Consider the following 22,391-nt stretch of genomic DNA (forward strand, 5'->3'; position numbering starts at 1 on the left):
CCCAATTATTTGAGAGGTTGAGAAGGGCTGGATTGCTATTCCTGATTGAAGGAAGAATCCCGAACCAACACATTATGTATTTTGATTCAAGCAAGAATTGTGCCTATCATTAAGATGTTCAAGGACATGACATCGAGGATTGCTATAGTTTGAAGCACGAGATCAAAATGTTGATTAAAAGCAGAGCTATCCAATGCACCCCAGCCCCACAAAATGTAAATTATACTCCACTACCAAACCATAGAAATCAAGGGGAAAAGTAGATAAGAGGAATATGATTTAAAGAAGACCATCATTACCATTAGGAATACTGAAGCAAGAAGGACAACTCCTTGGGCGGCCCCGTTAATCACTGTGCAACTAAATCCACTAGTAATGGTTCGGACATATTAGCTATGGCACCCCACATCTGTCAAAGGGGATTAGAATCATGAGTATAAGGCAGTTTTGTGGACCTATCAGTCAAAGTGAAAGACAAAAATGACAGAAACTCTAGCCGTGTCACGACCCCAAATCGGACCTGGTCGCTGAGGCGGATATACACTAGGCCTTGAGGGGTCACGTGAACCAGTTAACCTCGGCAAAAACCCTATATATATATATTGTATGTATAGCTGTATATATTTTAGGGATCCCTTAAATATTTTTCTTGGCCCCCTTATAATCGAAATGCTGCTTGGAGCAATGGTCCGCTTGTGTCAGTAGTATTTCCCTTCGTTTTGCTACGAAGGACTGGGGTTCGAAACCCCCTTTCCACAAATATTTCTTTTTTAGTTTCTTTCACTTTTTATAACTGGAATAATCAATTATATATTAGTACAATAGTACTATTTATTAGTCACTAGTCAACAATTGACTAATTTATAATTTTTTATTTTACCTTTTCTCAATTTTATTATATTTTAATAGTTATAGATAATAGTCAATTTTATTATTTAGTTCTTCTACAAAATCCTACCCAAAAGACCCAAAATATTAAATCCCTAAACCTGTCTTAGTTCTTCCTCGATCAAACGAAAAAGCTCCCCAGTCGGCCAGTCCCCTCCGTCAAACTCAGAAGCTCCCCTCCTTCAAACTCAGTGTTTACTCCCCAGCCATCACTCCTCACTCCGAAATAGAGAACCATTCTTCCTCAATCTCAATTCCTCTCATTACTTTGAAAAAGTAGCGGGCATCGAATCTCTAGTTAGTGCTTCTCTTACTTTGAAACTTAATTTTTATTTATAAATTGTAAGAGCATGGAGAATTGGGGATGGATTTTATATGATTTTATTTAGGTTTAAAATTTTTGGTTCAAGAATTCCCAAAATTTAGGTTTGCCACTGGTAAATAAATCAAATTTTCTCTATTGTTATAAATATATAAATAAAAATACGCCTGCATTCAAATTATAAAGTGATGAATACGTACATCTATTAACTTCGCTGATTGTAATTGGCCTTATTGATGATTACGGGCCTTTAAAAGTTAGAATCGCAGCCACTCTATTTTTACTAACTTTTCAATAAATTAATCACTGTCATATGATACTTTGCTCAGCTAACATCCAATTACTTATGGATTAAATCTCTGTATATTGGGTTTCTGCTTGGAACTTTTTGCTTTTCCGTGGTTTCTACTTTGACCCTTTTTGCATTTGATGAATTTCTATTCTTTATAGACTATTAAATTTATTGAACTCATTTTTTATAGGAAGTTCTTGTTCTTATGAATTGAGATGGACGTGTTTTTGACAAAGTTTAATTCTTCTCAACCAAGTTCTAGTCTTAGAAACAATTCCTCTCATCTCATAGATGAGTTTGATGAGAAATTACTCAATCCCGACCCTGGAGAGAGAGTACCAATTGATAAATATAGTCTTAGAATACGGGATGACATAAGAAGACACTACATTCAAAATGGACCTTGCCAACCGATTGATCATAAATTTCCTAAAACTTTATTCGGGAATAAAATGCGTCAATTTAGTTCGGGTTGGTTTAAAGGTTCCTATTCTAGATGGTTGGAGTATAGTGTGAATAAAGATGCCGCATTTTGTTTATGTTGTTATTTATTCAAAAATGATTATGTTCATGGAAGCACGGGTGACTCTTACACAAAAACGGGCTTTAAGGCTTGGAATAAAGCTTCGGAAAGACTTGACTTACATGTTGGTAAAGTAAATAGCCTCCACCACAAGTATTTCAAAAAGATGCTAGACTTATCAAATCAATCCTAATCAATTCAAGTTGCTTTTGATAAGCAATCTGAGAAACAAAGAAATGAGCACTGAATTCGTTTAAATGCATCAATCGATTTTGTAAGGTTTCTCTTGTATTTTGGATTGTCTTTTCGAGGTCATGATGAAAGTGATTCTTCAAAAAACAAAGGCCTTTTTCTAGGGCTTTTGGAATGGCTTGCAAAGAGGCTCCCTGAAGTAGATAGAGTCATATTGAAACATGCTCCAAAAAATGATATGATGACTTCACCAAAAATTCAAAAGGACATTGTGAGTGCATGTGCAAAAGAATCCGTGAAAGCTATAATCAATGATTTGGATGGGGATTATTTCGGGATATTAGTTGATGAGTCCAAGGATATTTCACACCATGAACAAATGGGCCTTGCTTTGCGGTATGTTGAATAAAAAGGCCAAGTGAACGAGCCATTTATTGGTCTTGTTCGTGTTCATGATATCTCTGCAAAGTCGTTGAAGGAAGCAATACTTTCTTTGCTTATGAAATACCCATTAAGTCCATCCAAAATACGTGGACAAGGCTATGATGGAGGTAGTAATATGCAAGGAAAAATGAATGGTCTTAAAGCTTTAATTTTGCAAGAAACTCCTTCGGCACATTGCATTCATTGTTTCGCTCATCAATTACAGTTGACGCTTGTAGCGGTTGCTAAAAAACATAAGGAGGTGGAAACTTTCTTTGCTACAGTTTCTAATATGTTGAATGTGATTGGAGCATCCTTTAAACGTAGATATCAACTTCGGGATCATCATGACAAATTATTGGGGCAATTGCTAGAGAGTGGTGAAGTTCAAAGTGGGAAAGGATTAAATCAAGAGCGAGGGCTTCAAAGGCCAGGTGACACTCGTTGGGGATCACATTGTAAACCATTAGATAACTTTGTTGTTTTATTTTCATCTATTGTTCATGAGCTTGGGGTGATTGAATATGAAGGTCAATAGGCTAATAATAGATTGCAAGCAGAAGCTTTTTCGAGTAAAATTAATTCATTTGAATTTGTTTTCTTGCTTCACTTGATGTTGAAGGTATTGTTGATGTCGAATGAGCTGAGTAAAGCTTTTGAGAAGAAAGAGCAAGATATTGTCAATGCCATAATATTTCTTGACATTACAAAGGAAAGGTTGCAACAAATGAGAGATGAAGGATGGAAACTATTAATGGATGAAGTATATTTGTTTTGTACTAAACATGATATTTTGGTGCATAATATGGAAGAATTCTATATTCCTGGAAAGTCAAAGCGTAGGCCTTCTATTGTTACTTATTCTCATCACTTACGTGTTGAACTTTTTTATACAGTGATCGATTTGCAAGTTCAAGAGCTTAACCGTCGTTTCGATGTTGTTAGTGGTAACTTGCTTCTTGGTATGGCTAGCTTGAATCCGGCTAACTCGTTTGCTAATTTTGACAAAGAAAGAATAATGACCTTGGTCAAGTATTATCCAGATGAGTTTGATGAATTGAAGTTTCGAGATCTTAGTCACCAACCTGAAACTTTCATATTGCACATGCAACATGGTGACCCTAGATTCTCAGATTTGAAAGGAATTAGTGACTTGGCAAAAGCGTTGGTTGATGCAAATCTTGTAGAGACATATTCACTTGTTTATTTACTTGTGAAGTTGACTCTAATTTTACCTGTCGCGACTGCAACGATAGAAAGAGCATTCTCATCCATGAAGTACATCAAAGATGAATTGCATAGTAGTATTGGTGATGCATTTTTAAATGATTATTTAGTTTGTTACTTTGAAAAAGAAGTATTCACAAATGTAAGCAATGATGCTATTATTGACCGTTTTCAGAGTATGAAAAAGCGTCGAGTTCAAGTATAAGTGGATGATGTACTTTTGTTATATTAGTATCAATTAAAGATATTCTATAACATTGAAGTTTGTCTTTTGATGTAAATTGTGTCTTCTTTTGTTCTCATTTTTGGATAACAGTAGATATTACTATTAGTATGTCAGGAATTGTTATTAAGGCCACTACGCTTGTTTTATATTTTAAAGTTTATTTCAATTTAGTCCATGTGTGCGCAAGGATGTGCAAGAAGTTGTTTATTTTCTTGGAATGCTTATTTTTTTTTAAAAAATTCGCAGATCAATTGGGGAGTCTGATGAAATCAAAGTTTGTGTTCACGGGTCAATTAGGGAGTATGATGAAATCAAAGCGTAAGCTCTTCTTACTTTATTTTGGTTTTTTGCTTAGCAAGTTTATATTATATAGTGGATTGTGCTGCTTATTTACTGGTCTATCATAGAGTTTATATGTATTTTTTTACTGGCTTTGGGTAATTCACTCTAATGACAATGGTGCCCCCGTTATACTCAAATCCTGGGTCCGCCTCTGCCTGGTCATGATGACGCCTCTCATGAAGACAAGGCCAGCCAACACAATCCCCAAATCCATTTCAATAATTTTAATATATCAATCTAGGCCTTTTTAATTAATCGGATATTGCATAATGTAAATTTAAATGAACAGTGCGGAAATAGATACAACCCGACATCGGGGTGTCATAAGTCACGAGCATCTACTAAGGTCTAAAATACAACAGAAATTATGGAAATACTAAATACAGTCTAATGACATCAAGAAGGAGTAAAGCAGTGCTGCGGATGCCGGATGGCTACCTCGCTAAACTCCAATGACTCTGCCTCAGCTCAACCAATACCTGATACGGGGTGTAGAAATACCTGAATCTGAACACAAGGTGCAGGGAGTAAAGTGAGTACTCCAACTCAGTGAGTAATAATCATAAATAAAGATGACCGATAAGAAATCACGAAAAGTGCATCAACATGCTGGATAGAAGTAGTACGAAACCAGTAAGAAAGCAATGAAGCTGTGAAATCTCTTTAAACATCTTAGCTCAGTTTAAAACTTCTTTAGAAACATCTTTTTAACAGTTAAGCAACTAAATGCAAAGCGACTAGATCAAATAAGCATAGAAAATCCGCCCCTCGGGTGCAAACAACAACAGAAAACAGCCCCTCGGGCAACAATATGGAACAACACCAGCCCCTCAGGCTATATCTCACATCACAATGGGTACCCGTGCTTACTGGGGGTGTGCAGACTCCTGGAGGGGCCCCTTACGGACCAGAGCGCAATATCAAGCCATCTCGTGGCATCATCTCTAGGCTATCAGCCTCATATCAACAAGCGACCTCGTGGCGTACATATCTCAAGCCCTCGACCTCATAATCAAAATCAGTGTATTGCCGTTGTGACGTGCAACCCGACCCAAAAGTATCCTCATAACATAGGCCCTCGGCCTTACTCAGTCAAAATCACATAAGCCACTCGGACAACAATAAAACATGATGCTCAACCCAAAATATTATTTAGAATATCATTTCAAGTGTTAAAGTAGAGTAAACATGGCTGAGTTTTGAAAACAGTAGAATATAGCATGACTGAGTACAAGTTTAAAGTCAAAACAGTGAGGAAATATCAATAAAAATTCCCGAAGGGTCCAAATAGTTGGCACGAGGCCCAGATATGGCATTCAACCCACAACATGATGATAGCAAATAGTTTTCAATAAAATATGCAGTAAAATAGTCATTCGGGATGGACTAAGTCACAATCCCCAACAGTGCACGACCCCACGATCATCATCTAGCGTGTGCGTCACCTCAATATAGCAAAACGATGTGCACGTCCGGGTTTCATACTCTCAGGACAACATTTACAATTATTACTCACCTCAATCTGGTCAAATATCTAGCTCGCGATGCCTTTGCCCCTCGAATCAGCCTCCACTCGCATCGAATCTATCCAAAATTAGAACGAGGACGTCAAAATATGCTAAGGGAACGAAGCCCAAGCGAAGATAATCAATTTACAACATAAATCCTGAAATTACCAAAACCCGACCCCCGTGCCCACAATTCGGAATTTAATAATTTTTACATCAATAGATTCCTTATCTCCCCACGAGTCCATACATACCAAGAACACTGAAATCGGAGTCCAAATGGCCCCTCAAATTCTCATTTTAAAGTCTCATAATCTCAAGCCCTAATTCCTCAAATTTTGGCTTAGATTCCATGATTTATTAGGTAGATTTCACAATAGAATCGAGTTTTAAGTCCAAAATACTTACCTCCAAGTGATTCCTCTTGAATTCCTCTTCAATCCCCTTCAAAAAGCTCCAAAAACGATTAACAATAGAAGAAATAAACCCCAAAATCGCGGACAAGATGAGTATTTAAACATTCTGCCCAGGCCTGAAATCCTTCTTCGCGAACGCGGTCAAAGCCTCGCGTTCGCGAAGCACAAATCACCTTTGACCAAAATTCCTCTTTCGCGATCGCAACATGCACTCGCAGACGTGATGGTTCCTTAACATGACTCTTTGCGTACGCGCTCCCTCACCCATGAACGCGATGAACAAAACACCTCAAACCCTGCTGGCCAATTTCCTCTATGCGAACGCGGAGCTTACCTCGCGAACGCGATGAATTACTTCCCAGTCCTTCGCGAACACGGAGTTTTCCTTGCGAATGCGAAGTCCAAAATCTCCGCCTTCTCCAGCTAACCCTTCGCGATCGCGGCTCCCCTCTCGCGAATGCGAAGGTCAATTGTCTGCAACACCGAGCAACAGATTTCTGCAATTCCAAACTTCATGAAATGGTCCGATTGACCACCCGAAACTCACCTGAGTCCCCCAGGACCTCAACCAAACATTCCAAAATATCTCATAACCTCATTCAAACTTGTTCCAACCTTCAGAACGCTATTCGCATCAGATTCAAGCCTAAGAATTCCAAAATCTTCTAAATTATGCTTCTGATAAAAAACCCAACCAAACCGCATCCGAATGACCTGAAAATTTGCACACACATCCCAAATAACACAACGGAACTACTGCAACACTCGGAATTCCATTCTGACCCCTTATCAAAATCTCACCTACCAACCGGAAATCACCAAAAATCCACTTTCGCCAATTCAAGCCTAAATTTACTCCGGACCTCCAAAACTCATTCCGATCATGCTCCTAAGTCACAAATCACCTAACGGAGCTAGCCAAATCATAAAATTCCGATCCGAGATCATATACCAACAATTCAAATCTTGGTCAAACTTTTCAAATTTCAAGCTTCAAACTGAGAACTGTTCTTCCAAATTCATTCCGACTACTCTGAAAAACAAAACCAACGATTTACATATAAGTCATAATCCATCACACAGGGCACGTCATGCCCGAGAACAGACGAGCAAAGTGCAAAAGCTTAAAACGATCGATTCCCCCACTTAAACATACGTTCGTCCTCAAACGTGCCCAGAGTTGTTCCAAAATCCAACCAATCGCTAAATAACCTTACCATGCATATACCCGGGGGTGATAGCACGTCACCCAATCTCATATGAGTCCAATAATACAATGTAACTGAAATTCCACAATCCCACCTAGCCCATAAACTTTAGAACCACATTTCACTTCTGAAATCATCCACAAGATCAGAATCTCATATCTATACTCTGAATAAGCCCAAACCAGTTGTAATAACCCATACCTGCAACCTCAGGTGAAATTACATGATATACCACACAACTCAAACATTTGTAGTGATAACTTCTAATCAAAGCAGCTGCACACAACAACTGAATACCGGTAGAAAACCTCTTATGTACTAAAGTCTCACTCCAACACTTTCATATATTGCCAATGATAAATAAAAGACGCAGTAAGCCATAACCATTTCTCAGATCAACCATTCATGAAGCCACTTCTCCTTTGGCAAAGACCATAGCAAATTTCTGAGCCGAACCTTGATATTATCTTTCCAACATGCTAAAATCGAATTTGTTCGTATTCATTAATGATCCCAATGATCTCATCTAATTCAACACACTACTCTGGTGATATGGCACATCAATACAGGCTAAAGTCACAACTTGTGCAATCCGCACACCAATAAGTCACAATCCGAACATATTCAAATCATGAAAATGACTCAAATGAAAGAGCTGTACCGTAAGCTTGCCAGTATCACCACACATAATGCTGAGAACCCATTACCCATCATATAAACAGAACATATAAATTTAACCCATAGGATCATACTTCCACATAGCTTAACTCTGCAATGCGACCTCATCCAAACACTGGTCCACATGAAACACCTCAAGTCACTATGGTCAAAATCGACAACCACACACAATTTGATTTTCTAGAACCAAAGCAGATCATTATAACCATGGCGAAGCAATTGACATAACTTTACACAAACCCAAAAGGACACAACCGATACGCCATCCGCCGAACAATACTCAATACTCTTCCCACTCAAATTCCACTGAGAGACCCCAATAACACCGCACCACCGGTGCATATACCCAACAAATTCCAATGCCTCGCAACATGTAAAGGTAACTCATGGATCTCCCCAGATTACTAATAAGCTTAATAACAATCGAATCAACACATCCCTTAACAATACAACTCGGAGCCAACCAAGCCAACCCAAGTTGGAACACACATTCATATTGGCCTGCCAACGAACCCCTTATCAAAGAAACCCTAAGGCTGCTCCTTCAGCTCCTTTAACTCTGACGGTGCCATACGATACGATTCCCGACACCACGTTAATACCGAAATCAACAACTTTTCCCGGTGACATGCCCGACCACAAGAAACACCTCTGAAAAGTCCCTCACCACCGGAACAGAATAAATGGTAGGAGTCTCTACACTGACATCCATAACGAAACCCAAGTAAGAAAGATGATCCTTCCCTGCTATCCACTGGATCTTCAAAATATGAAACCACCCTATTAAGAACATAATCCGTAAAACCTCGCCACTCAATCCGTGGCATTCCCGACATAGCCAAAAGTGCCGCCTTAGTGCAATAGTCCAGAATACCACGACACGGAGACAACCAGTCTGCCCCCAATATTACATCATAATCTAACATACCAAGCAGCAAAAGATCCACTCAGGTCTCCAAACCCTGATAGTCACTATACAGTGCCAATACACACGACCCACAACCACAACATAACCTATTTGTGAGAACTTCCCATCTCCAAATCCATATAGCACACGAATCACCATATCCGATCCCAATTCTGCCGTCCGAATACATACCACACCTCTAATACCTAATCATTCTACGAGAGATACTCTAAATTCTTCTGTCCCACCAAGCAAACTCGAATATCAGCGGTCGATCTAAACAAGAGAATGCTGCAATACTACCGAAGTACCATCAACTTAATCACATTGCCTTTTTCTGAAACATATACCCTCGTCAAATCACCCCAGTTAGCAATACCATTTCCCTAATCATCTGAAGATCATTTCCCTAATCATCTGAAGCTCATTTCTCTAATTATTTGGAGCTGCCCATGCTGCCTAAGAATTTGTGACCTTCCTTTCAGAACTGATCCATAACCTTACACATGCAAATCTAAGTCCTGCATAACATACCGCATATACCATACCATCCTAAGGTAAACATGAGAACTTCATATCTATTCTGAGCCAAACGTAACTACATACTCAACTAGCCAAGAACTTTTCTATTGGACCCTGTCTGGGAGAAAATCACTATATATCCCATGCTCTTCATGCCCATGGAAAATATACACCTCTAACCGTGGTAGAAATCATCAAGAACTTTCCAAATTCCATTCGCACAAAATTAAACCATCAGGACTGAATCCTTCTAACTCAACCAAGCTATGCATGCCACTAAAAACCCAAGAGAATTTTCGTGAAACACCTGCAGAAACTCATTACTCCATTCACACCCAAGGAACTAATCATATCCTTACCATAGCGATCCGGTCTACTACCAAGCTTTCCCATCTATCCAGTTTTCCTTCTAATTTACCTTCAACTTGATACTCCTTCTTGCTATAACACCACAATTCCTCAACCTAGACTCACCACACGAGACCCAAGCATAAACCACACTGTCTAAGGCTCATAAGCTGCCGAGTACTCTCTTAAATGTTCCAAAAGCACCACTTTCAAAATACCTACCCCGAAGAGACTTCCTACGAATCTGGAACAATTACTTTCCTAATACTGATATATAGAATCCCATAATTTGATATAGAAATGACACAAGTCTCGGCACCCTCCAATGCAAACCTCAGTTTCTAGCCAGATTATACACTTGAAATCTCCAATTATTAAACGTAAAACCTTGAACGCGTTAGAACCATTCTCTAGAGCCATCCACCCTACTCAAACTACATTTAGCCTGATCAAATGAACCGAACAACCCGTGCCTCATTAGCACTCTGACACCGCAGAGTGTAACCTCACCTTAATGCAACCAAGCAGCTCCATGTTCTAAGAACCGCACACCCTTTACCCATAACAACTCAAGATATTCCATGATTCTCATACACCTACGAAGCATAACATAACCTTTTCCTTTACTCGAGCCATCCTCTATCTCAAATCTTTGTAAGCCATAAATGATTCTCCCGAATGCCTCAAACTGGAACCAACATAGCACATAACTGTGCAATCAACTAATCAATAGCAAACTTCCCCACTTGGCTCGAAGCCATAGATCAAAACACACTCAATCACTCATAACATATATACTCTATTGCTGCCATAATACCATAGTGAGATTAAACTCAATCCTTCATAAGCTTGTGAAACATAGACCATCTGGTACTTTAACTCTTATGCAAATCTCGCATTCACTCTTGTAACAGTTAAACCAACTCTCTTAAGCGACCCAAATTTAAATTGCAACACATATATTTCACTTATAAATGAGATCTTCTAACAGACAACATAAGGATCACAAAATCTCAGAACACTCCGCAGGAGATAACCCACATGCTTTTCCTCAAATTGGAATTTCTGTATACCTTCCACCGTCATAAACGTTACGTAGTCAGTTAATATTCCTGAGTCTGAACTCATACCGCAATATGAAATTTACTTCACTCCCAACTAGAAAATATGAAAAGATTCTTCACACACCCATAACTCGGGGATATACCCCAAATCAAGATGGAAATCAAGCACCTAATAGTCCTTGCTGCCCCAAAGTAGACCCTCCTCATCTCATTCGATTCATATGAACACATCCCACAGTCACATCACCCTCATCACGTAGCTATCCAGTCATTACTTCTCTTAATAGGGACACAACAACACGTATAGATCCAAAAACACACGCATTACGCAATCAACAGCTCAAGGCTCAAGATATAGGCAGAAATCCGGCCTCAAGTCTTCCAGACTGGCCCAACATCAACACCCAGGGATCACATCTCGCCCCTCGATCAGGGAATTATAAGCCATCGATGCACATCTGATACCGAGCGCTCATGCGCGCATACGAACGCGTGGAAGGAATTCAAAGAGTTACTTTTCAAGATGAATCAAGGACGCACGATAAGAATTCAGGAATGTGAAGTTCTTCCTAAAGGTTCTGCAGCCTGCCAAGGATAAGTACATACATCTCTGCACCGATCTGCGAGACTCTACTAAACTTGCTTATGACTCGTGAGACTTATGTAACCTACGCTCTGATACCAACTTGCCACGACCCCAAACCGGACCCGGTCATGATAGCGTCTCTCGTGAAGACAAGGCCAACCGACATAATCCCCAAATCCATTTCAATAATTTTAATAGATCAATCTAGGCCTTTTTAATTAATCGGAAATTGCATAATGTAAATTTAAATGAACAGTGCGAAAATAGATACAGCCCGACATCGGGGTGTCACAAGTCACGAGCATCTACTAAGGTCTAAAATACAACAAAAATTCTGGAAATACTAAATACAGTCTAATGACATCAAGAGAGAGTAAAGTAGTGCTGCGGAAGCTGAGCGACTACCTCGCTAACTCCAATGACTCTGTCTCTGCTCAACCAATACCCGATACCGGGTGCAGAAATACCCGAATCTGCACACAAGGTGCAGGGAGTAAAGTGAGTACTCCAACTCAGTGAGTAATAATCATAAATAAAGACTGAGCGATAAGAAATCACAAAAAGTTCATCAACATGCTAGATAGAAGTAGTACAAAACTAGTAAGAAAGCAATGAAGCTGTGAAATCTCTTTAAGCATCTTAGCTCAGTTTAAAAATTCTTTAGAAATATCTTTTTAACAGTTAAGCAATTAAATGCAAAGCGACTAGATCAGATAAGCACAGAAAATCCGCCCCTCAGGCGCAAACACTAACAGAAAATAGCCCCTCGGGCAACAACATGGAACATCACTAGCCCCTCAGGCTATATCTCACATCACAATGGGTACCCGCGCTCACTGGGGTGTGCAGACTCCTAGAGGGGCCCCTTACGATCCAAGCGCAATATCAAGCCATCTCGTGGCATCATCTCTAGGCTCTCGGCCTCATATCAACAAGGCACTTCGTGGCGTACATATCTCAGACCCTCGACCTCATAATCAAAATCAGTGTATCACCATTGCGGCATGTAGCCTGACCCAAAATTATCCTCACAACACAGGCCCCTCAGTCAAAATCACATAAGCCACTCGGGCAACAGTAAAAATGATGCTCAACCCAAAATATTATTTAGAATATCATTTCAAGTGTTAAAGCAGAGTAAACATGGCTAAGTTTTGAAAACAGTAGAATATATCATGACTGAGTACAAGTTTAAAGTCAAAACAGAGAGGAAATATCAATAAAAATCCCTGAAGGGTCCAAATAGTTGGCACGAGGCCCAAATATGGCATTCAGCCCAAAACATGATGATAGCAAATATTTTTCAATCAAATATGCAGTAAAATAGTCATTCGGGATGGACTAAGTCACAATCCCCAATAGTGCACGACTCAACGCTAGTCATCTAGCGTGTGCGTCACCTCAATATAGCACAACGATGTGCAAATTCGGGGTTTCATACCCTCAGGACAACATTTACAATCATTACTCACCTCAATCCAGTCAAATCTCTAGCTCGCGACGTCTTTGCCCCTCGAATCGGCCTCCACTCGCGTCGAATCTATCCAAAATCAGAATGAGGACGTCAAAATATGCTAAGGGAACGAAGCCCAAGTGAAGATAATCAATTTAAAACATAAATCTCGAAATTACCAAAACCCGACCCCCGGGCCCACACCTCGGAATTCGATAATTTTTACATCAACAGATTCCTTATCTCCCTACGAGTCCATACATACCAAGAACACTCAAATCGGAGTCCAAATGACCCCTCAAATTCTCATTTTAAAGTCTCTTAATCTCAAGCCCTAATTCCTCAATTTTTGGCTTAAATTCCATGATTTATTAGGTAGATTTCACAATAGAATCGAGTTTTAAGTCCAAAATTCTTACCTCCAAGTGATTCCCCTTGAATCCCTCTTCAATCCCCTTCAAAAAACTCCAAAAATGATCAACAATGGAAGAAATAAACTCCAAAATCGCGGACAAGACGAGTATTTAAACATTTTGTCCAGGCCGGAAATCTTTCTTCGCGAACGCGGTCAAGGCCTCGCGTTCGCAAAGCACAAGTCACCTTTGACCAAAATTCCTCTTTTGCGATCGTGTCATGCCACTCGCGAACGTGATGGTTCCTCAACCTTACTCTTCGCGAACGCGCTCCCTCACCTGCGAATGCGTGAACAAAACACCTCAAACTTAGCTGGCCAATTTCTTCTATGCGAACGTGGAGCTTACCTTGCGAACGCGATAAATTACTTCCCAGACCTTCGCGAACGCGGAGCCTTCCTCACGAACGCGAAGGCCATAATCTCCACCTTCTCCAGCTAACCCTTCGCGATCGCAGCTCCCCTCTCGCGAACGCGAAGGTTAATTGTCCGCAACACTGAGCAGTAGATTTCTGCAATTCCAAACTTCATAAAATGGTCCGATTGACCACCCGAAACTCACCCGAGGCCCTCGGGACCTCAACCAAACATACCAACATATCCTATAACCTCAATCAAACTTGTTCCAACATTAGTAACGCTCACAACAATATCGAAACACCAAAATCGCATCGGATTCAAGCTAAGAATTCCAAAATCTTCTAAATTACGCTTTTGAAAAAAACCCCAACCAAACCACATCTGAATAACCTAAAATTTTGCACACACATCCCAAATGACACAACGGAACTACTTCAACTCTCGGAATTCCATTCTGACCCCTATATCAAAATAATACCTACCAACCGGAAATCGCCAAAAATCCACTTTCGCCAATTCAAGCCTAAATCTACTCTGAACCTCCAAAACTCATTCTGATCATGCTCCTAAGTCCAAAAATCACCTAAAGGAGCTAACCATATCATAAAATTTTTGATCCGAGATCATATACCAACAAGTCAAATCTTGGTCAAACTTTTCAAATTTCAAGCTTCAAACTGAGAACTGTTCTTCCAAATTCATTCAAATTACCCTGAAAACCAAAACCAATGATTTATATAATTCATAATCCATCACACGGGGCAAGTAATGCCCGAGAACTGACGAGCAAAGTGCAGAAGCTCAAAATGATCGGTCGATTCGTTACAAGCCACTCATGGGATGACTCGATCCGGGAGATGCTACACTCCTAAAGAATTGAATCTAGGAAATTCAAAGAGAGAAGAAAACCAAAAGAGGAATTGATGAGATTGAAACACACACTAATATATGCTAGCTAGTCGAATATAGTAAATTATAATATTAATCCACAAGAATTGGAGTTAAACAATATTTTCGTAGTATGTAGCTAGATTGCTATCCAAGATGATCAACAATTGAGGTTAATATGATTAAAACTAAAATTAACTAAGAGTCTAAATTATTGGATAATGACAATCAACACAAGTATTAAGCAAAGGAAGTTATCAATTGGGAGAAGATAGGGTTGATAGGTTAGGCGCAAGACAAATATTTGGGATGTAACTCTAGATAATTCACTTCTAATGTTCAAGTGACTCTCTCGAATTTACTTGGTTATTAGTTCACTTGTTTAGTAGAAACTCCTCTCTCGATTAAGTCTCAACCTCACAAGATAAACAAATTTTAAGCACGTGAAGATATGTAAGAATTCGTAGTGGATTGGTATTTAGGAGAACCTCTCTCGATTATTCTCCTAACGAGGTTCAATCAACAATTCAACTAGCCTCTTTTGATTACTAAGAAGAATTAAAGACTTCAACCAACAAAATATAAAGCAACGATATCACAAGTTATGCCTCTCTCGATTACATGAACTAGTGAATATAGAAGCAATGATTAAAACATTTAAAATGATTCAATACATAAAACTAGAGTTAATTATCCACAAACAAGTATCAATACATCAAATCCATCAAACCTTAAAGAAGAATTACTCCATGGATATGGAGAAATTCATCACAATTAAGTTTAAGTCAAAGGAAAACATAAAACATCCAAACCCTTGTCTTGGGTGAGGATGAATGGTGAAATTTGTGTGCTCTTGCTTCTCCCTCTTCTCCTTAGCTTCCTTAGGTCTAAATTATGTCAAAAGTCCTCAAAATACCATTTTTCATGTATATATATCAAGTAGGGTCGAACCCAAACAATTACACCTTCTCTTACGTGAAAAAGGACACTTTTCCCTGAAAGGACGTGCGCAGCCGCGCCCCTGGAAGTGTGGCCGCACACTTTTCACACTGTTCTGGCCCATATGCGCGGTCAGTGCACGAACGCGCACATTTCACCATGTTTTGTTGGGAATTTGAAAATACGTAAAACATAAAAGTTGTATCCCTTTAAATTAGATTTCCAACTATATATTGTGTAGCCCAAACGGAATTCTGAGAGAAAAGTTATGTGTATTTTACTAGACAGTGCGCAGTATGTCTGCTCGATTCTTTATTCGTTCTTAACTATCATCTGTTGATCCCCAAACATGATCCCGAATTAATTTCTTGGGATTTTACTCTGATGAATTCATTCCATAACATCTCGGAATCACTCCTACAAGGCATAAAACACATTTTAGTGCAAAAAACTAGTGATTACAGCTCAAACTCATCTGAAGTGCAGTAAATTGAAATGAAATAATCGACTAAAATATGAGATTATAGCCTACCGTCAATACCCCACATGTAAACCATTGCTCGTCGTCGAGAAATCAAACCACACTTTATATAGACACACCCTTATTAAACAACACTCAAGACTCATCACACCAAGAATATTTAAAATAGACTAAGCACAATAGTGTAACATCCTCACCTCAAGATTTGACTCATAAGTACCACGCATCATTCACAACATGCTCACATACTCTAACATAGAGGTCAACGACATTACCTTTCCTTTATGAATCATGTGCCCTCACACAACAAAAGAGAGTAGCTCCACACACATAGAATTCCAAATTAATTAGAAATTCAAGATAGGAAGAATTCATTCACTCTCAGAAACGACATTCATGTGCCACAAAAGGTGAACCATAGGCTTGCCCGTAGTGTACTACTCTACTAATTGAGTTCATTCAGTCAAGAATCAAGTAGGACTTTAAACTGGTTGTAATGTAGGCTATGAGATGGGTATGGTAAATTTATATATAAGAGTGACTACACCTCCCTAAGCATTTTAATACATACACTTTAACAGTTGAAACCCCACACTTATGTCAAACCATAACTCCACCTTCACATCAATAGGCATTAACGCCCTTCTTCTTTAAGTACAATTACATCAAGAGTCACCACTATCAAAGAATATTTTGCACAACAATACAAATATATTTTTTTCTTTTCTTATTCAGCTCAAGTGGCTCTTACTTTTTCAAAACAATGCACTTTTCTCATTATTTTATTAGTTCCACTCAAAAGCCAAACCAACCACCCCACACTTTAAATTTTACAAAGTTCATAATGATTTCAAGTGCTCTTGGGAGGTACAAGGTTCAAATAGATGGTCAATTCAAACAATTGGGTAAGGCTTATAATGTGATTGCCAAATAAAATAGGATTACAGGCTCAAAGAAGTTAACTAAGATACTTAACAATTAGATGGGTAATAACATATAACTGGCTTAACAAAGAAATTCCTATATCACTTCCAAGACTGAATAAAACTACTATTTCGCTTTGCAACTACACGGGGAAAGTTCTAGACACCAAATGTAATGCACAGAATAACATAAAAATCTCACACACACATGTCACATGACTCACTCAAGATTGGCCTCTCAAGACACTCTAGTCAAAGCCATTAAGAAAAGTCAAGATCATACAAATTAAGGTACTTATACAAGAGTCAAAATCTCAGCCTAAGCGTCACAACTAAAGCACTTACTATTCTCAAGATATAGTGAAGTCAAGAGATATTGCTTCGCATTGAAATCATAGCACAAGGCTACACCTAACAAAATAAAAACTAACTACACCCGGTTCAAACAAAACCCTTGAAAAAGAAGTGCGGCACAAAGAAAAACTAAGGGAGAATTATTACACTACCTACAAAAAAATCTTTTTGTCTTTTTTCTTTCGATTAAATCCCTCAAGAAACCAGTTGAATGATATTCGTCGACGGGAAATTTTTTATAATTTTTATGTATTTTTTCCTCAATTTTTTCTACTACTCAAGCTAACAAAAGCAAAAAACAATCAAGCTAACTAAAGCAAAAACTAAGACTAATATATATACAACATACAATTATCCCCCACCCCATACTTTAAGTTATGGTATGTCCCCATGACACACAATTAAAAAGTATAAGGTAGAGGAAACTTTCCTGAATTTCTAGTTGAGGTCTGAATCAATGTCGGGCTCCTTTTCATGCACCCGACTTAGTGCACACATCCACGCAGATAACTTCTTCTCAGCCTTCTTGGGGGTACACCCCACACTTATATTTTTCACTAACAATAGCCTTCTCTTTCACACCCTTCACCTTCCACTCAACACTTGCAGTTGGCTTCTCCTTTTTCACTCCATTTGCTACATTCATCTCAAAAGTCACAGTCTCCTCACCCAGTCTAAGTAAGTGTTTTCTATCATGTATATCTAGTATAGCTCTACCCGTTTCTAAAAATGGTGTTCCTAGGATGAGGGGGACCACCTTGTTCTCATCCATATTCAACACTATGAAATCTACGGGAAATACGAACTTATCCACTCGCACTAAAACATCTTCTACTATCTCCTCGGGTATTATAGTTGTTTGGTCTGCCAGTTGCAAAGATATTGGCACTGACCTTATCTCTCTAATCTCCTTCTCTAGTTTCCTGTAAATAGACAATGGCATTAGATTAATTGAGGCCCTATAATCACATAAAGATTTATTAAAATTAATAGAGCCTAAAGAGCAAGGTATAGTAAAACTCCCTAGATCTCCACACTTCTGTGGGAGTTTACTTTGCAGTATTTCACTGCAATGCTTTGTGAGCTTCACTACCTATGTATCTTCTATTTTTCTCTTCTTTGTCAGGATCTACTTCAAGAACTTAGCATAAGCTGGCATTTGTGAGAGAACTTCCGTGAATGGCAGATTTACATTAACATGTCTCAACATATCTAGGAACCTCTCAAACTACTTGTCCAGCTTTTCTCTATAGAGCTTTTGGGGAAAAGGTAGAGCAGGCATATGCTTGCTCACATCTTCGGATTCCTCCTTTCTTGAAGTTTCATCCTTCTTCTTTTTCTCAACTCCCTTCTTGCCTTTCTTCTTCTTAGTATTTTTATCATCATCTTCAATTTTCATCTCCTTCTCACTTTCTTTTTTGAGTGCAACTTCTTTTTGAATTGGAGTGGGATCCTTCAACACTTGTCCGCTTATCAAGGTCACATTATTTACCATTTCTTTGAGATTCTTTTTAATATCAACTGGCAAAGTACCTAGGATTCTCTCAGATAATACATTTGCAATTTGTCCCACTTGTCTATCCAAGTTACGCAAACCTGTCCCAAGTTACTTGATAGCTGGACCATGAGCATCTAATCTTTCATCAGTCTTGACAATGAAGGATTTCATTAGATCTTCTAACCAAGACTGAATTGGCTGTTGAGGCTGAAACTGCGGCCTGTGCTGATTCACAAAAACCAAGAGCTCCTTGAAATATGGAGTTATTTTGTTGCCATGAATTTGTTGTACCCCCAGGTGAACTGCAAGAAAAATCGGGGTACTTCTGACCCATTGAATTGAAATTATAATTACCCTTAGCATTAACTTCCTCCATTGAAGCTTGACACTCATAAGTAGGGTATCCTCTTCCACATATGTCACATGCTGCATGAGGCTCATTATGTATTGAAGCTAAGGTTAGATTCCTTATTTCTTTTGCCATGGAATCAAGCTGTACTTGCATAGATGTGTTAGCATCAACATGGTGAACACCAGTTGATCTTCTTCTTTTAGCAATCTCCGAGGGCCACTGATTTGCATCTTCAGATAACTCATCTAGAATAGTGACTATCTCCACTGGAGTCTTCTTCATTGACGAACCTCCAGCTGCATTGCTCAATGTTTTGCGTGAGGTTGGTGTCAAACCATCCCAAAAGTCCTGGAGTTGCATCCAGAGTTCAATCCCTCTGTGTTGACACTTTCGCACAATCTCTTTAAAACTCTCATATGCTTCAAACACAGTCTTAATCTCATTCTGGCAGAAGTTATGGATTTCTCTTCTAAACTTGCCCATTTTATCTGAGGAGAAATATTTATCAAGATAATTTGAGGTCATTTCCTCCCATGTTCTAATTGATCCCTGGGGCAAGCTTCGAAGCCCGTGCTTTGCATAATCTTTCAAAGTGAAGGGGAATGCCCTTAAGTACACTGCATTTTTTGACACACTGTTGTATTGAAAGGTGTCCATGATCTCCTCGAAGTCCATTAGATGATTGTTTGGATATTCGTGCATCTTTCCTCTGAAGACACAGTTGTTTTGGAGCATTTAAAACAACACCTGCTTCAGCTCAAAATTATTGGCTGCAACTGGAGGTGGTATCACACTTGATAAACCTTGGTTGTAGGCCGGTCTAGCATAATCACCAAGTGGTCTCCCTTGACCAGGAGCTATGTTTCTAAACTGGTCTAGAACCAAGGGTTGATTCTGAGCCATTCTTCGAGCTCTCTCCTCCTCATAAGCAATTTGTGCATTTCTAAGTGCTGCTTCTACAACATCTCTTGCAGCTTTCTCTCTAAGTTGGGCTGCGTCTCTCGCAACCAAATCAACATTATCATCATCTCCCGCCATCTTTTCTTTGGTTGAGGGTTGCCCAACCTTTTTTGAAGATTTCTTTCCTTTCTTAACTGTCGTAGATATTTATCGATTTCTGGTTCGTATGGTTGTAATTCCTTACTAGAAGATCGACTCATGCACGAATCTAACCTGTAGCCTGCGAATAGTCAAAGAACACCAAGTGTAAAAAGAGAAAATAAAATAAAAAGAAAAATTCCTGAATTAGCACTACAGACTATTTCAAACACTATTGATTGTCAATCCGGGAGATGCTACACTCCTAAAGAATTGAATCGAAGAAATTCAAATAGAGAAGAAAACCAAAAGAGGAATTGACGAGCTTGAAACACACACTAAAATATGTTCGCTAGTCGAATATAGTAAATTATAATATCGTATCCACATGAATTGGAGTTAAACAATATTTTCGTAGTATGTAGCTAGATTGCTATCCAAGATGATCAACAATTGAGGTTAATATGATTAAAACTAAAATTAACTAAGAGTATAAACTATTGGCTAATGACAATCAACACGAGTATTAAGCAAAGGAAGTTATCAATTGGGAGAAGATAGGATTGATAGGATAGGTGCAAGACAAATGTTTGGGATTTAACTCTAGATAATTCACTTCTAATGTTCAAGTGAGTCTCTCGAATTCACTTAGTTATTAGTTCACTTGTTTAGTAGGAAATCCTCTCTCAATTAAGTCTCAACCTCACAAGATAAGCCAATTTTAAGCATGCGAAGATATGCAAGAATTCGTAGTGGATTAGTCTTTAGGAGAATCTCTCTCGATTATTCTCCTGACTAGGTTCAATCAACAATTCAACTAGCCTCTTTCGATTACTAAGAAGAATTAAAAACTTCAACCAACAAAATATAAAGCAACAATATCACAAGTTATGTCTCTCTTGATTACATGAACTAGTATAGAAGCAATGATTAAAACATCCAAAACAATTCAATACGTAAAAACTAGAGTTAATTATCCACAAACAAGTATCAATACACCAAATACATCAAACCCTAAAGAAGGATTAATCCATGGATATGGAGAAATTCATCACAAATAAGTTTAAGTCAAAGGAAAACATAAAACATCCAAACCCTTGTCTTGAGTGAGGATGAATGGTAAAATCTGTGTGCTCTTGCTTCTCCCTCTTCTCCTTAGCTTCCTTAGGTCTATACACCATTTTCCCATGTATATATACCAAGTAGGGTCGGGCCCAAAAGTGAAAAAGGACACTTTTCCTGGACAGGACGTGCACGGGCGAGCACCTGGAAGTGTGCCTGCACATTTTTCATACTGTTCTGCCCCATATGCGCGGTCAGTGCGCAACCGCGCACTTGCTGCATTCTTTTCAGCCTGTTCTGTTGAGAATTTAAAAAAACGTAAAACATGGAAGTTGTAGACCTTTGAATTATATTCCAACAACATATTGCGGAGCCCAAAATTAGTTTTGAGTGAAACGTTATGTGTATTTTACTAGATAGTGCGCAGTATGCATGCTCGATTCTTCGTTTGTTCTTAACTATCATCCGTTGTTCCCCGAACACAATCCGGGCTTAATTCCTTGGGTTTTTACTCAGACTTCAAAGCTCCAAGTTACTTAAATTCATTAAATAACATCTACATAGCTCGACATCACTCCTACAAGGCATAAAACACAATTAGTGCAAAACACTAACGATTAAAGCTCAAACTCAACCTAAGTGCAGTAAATTGGAATGTAATAATCAACAAAAACATGAGATTATAGCCTACCATCAACATAACTGATGCAGAGGGATCAAATTTCTGGAGGAAGTTGCTGGTTAAGGAATATTCTATAGAAGAACAATTAGAAAGACCACTGCCCACATATCAATCATGGATTTGTTGATGAGTTTTGACAACCACAAGGACGCTTTGGTCAAAGTATTAAGTGGAGTAAGCATTCCAGGCAATACCACATGTGAGGTACTGACAACAACAATTGGGAATATGGTAGAGGCAAATATGATCTCTTTTTAGAAGAATGAGCTTCCTGTGG

General features: G+C 38.8%; 2 protein-coding genes across 2 annotated transcripts; one reads left to right on the forward strand and one right to left on the reverse strand.

Annotated features, from left to right (window-relative positions):
• The first annotated feature begins 2,024 nt into the window (after nt 1–2,024).
• LOC104230288 (uncharacterized) lies at nt 2,025–4,072 on the forward strand. The gene is made up of 4 exons (XM_009783051.2): nt 2,025–2,158; nt 2,305–2,613; nt 2,734–3,154; nt 3,263–4,072. The coding sequence occupies exons 1-4, from the start codon at nt 2,025–2,027 to the stop codon at nt 4,070–4,072; spliced, it is 1,674 nt and encodes a 557-aa protein (XP_009781353.2).
• Nucleotides 4,073–17,999: 13,927 nt separating this feature from the next.
• LOC138889764 (uncharacterized) lies at nt 18,000–20,007 on the reverse strand. Its single transcript, XM_070173100.1, has 3 exons — nt 19,137–20,007; nt 18,715–19,078; nt 18,000–18,441 (listed from the first exon to the last, which is right to left on the reverse strand). Exons 1-3 carry the CDS (start codon nt 20,005–20,007, stop codon nt 18,000–18,002), a joined length of 1,677 nt encoding a protein of 558 aa, XP_070029201.1.
• Nucleotides 20,008–22,391: the final 2,384 nt, after the last annotated feature.

The sequence above is a fragment of the Nicotiana sylvestris genome, chromosome 4 (genome assembly GCF_000393655.2).
Source record: "Nicotiana sylvestris chromosome 4, ASM39365v2, whole genome shotgun sequence".
NCBI classification, from domain to species: domain Eukaryota; kingdom Viridiplantae; phylum Streptophyta; class Magnoliopsida; order Solanales; family Solanaceae; genus Nicotiana; species Nicotiana sylvestris.

Bases quoted from the DNA above. Each gene is read 5' to 3' on its own strand.
- LOC104230288 (XM_009783051.2), top strand. From the start codon at position 2,025: ATGCCGCATTTTGTTTATGTTGTTATTTATTCAAAAATGATTATGTTC. The intron at 2,614-2,733 runs GTATGTTGAATA...ATACCCATTAAG, and splicing joins CAAATGGGCCTTGCTTTGCG to TCCATCCAAAATACGTGGAC. The intron at 3,155-3,262 runs GTGATTGAATAT...TTGATGTTGAAG, and splicing joins CTATTGTTCATGAGCTTGGG to GTATTGTTGATGTCGAATGA.
- LOC138889764 (XM_070173100.1), bottom strand. From the start codon at position 20,007: ATGGACTTCGAGGAGATCATGGACACCTTTCAATACAACAGTGTGTCA. The intron at 19,079-19,136 runs GTCAAGACTGAT...AACTTGGGACAG, and splicing joins ATCTAATGAAATCCTTCATT to GTTTGCGTAACTTGGATAGA. The intron at 18,442-18,714 runs GTAGTTTGAGAG...ATGTGATTATAG, and splicing joins TATAGAGAAAAGCTGGACAA to GGCCTCAATTAATCTAATGC.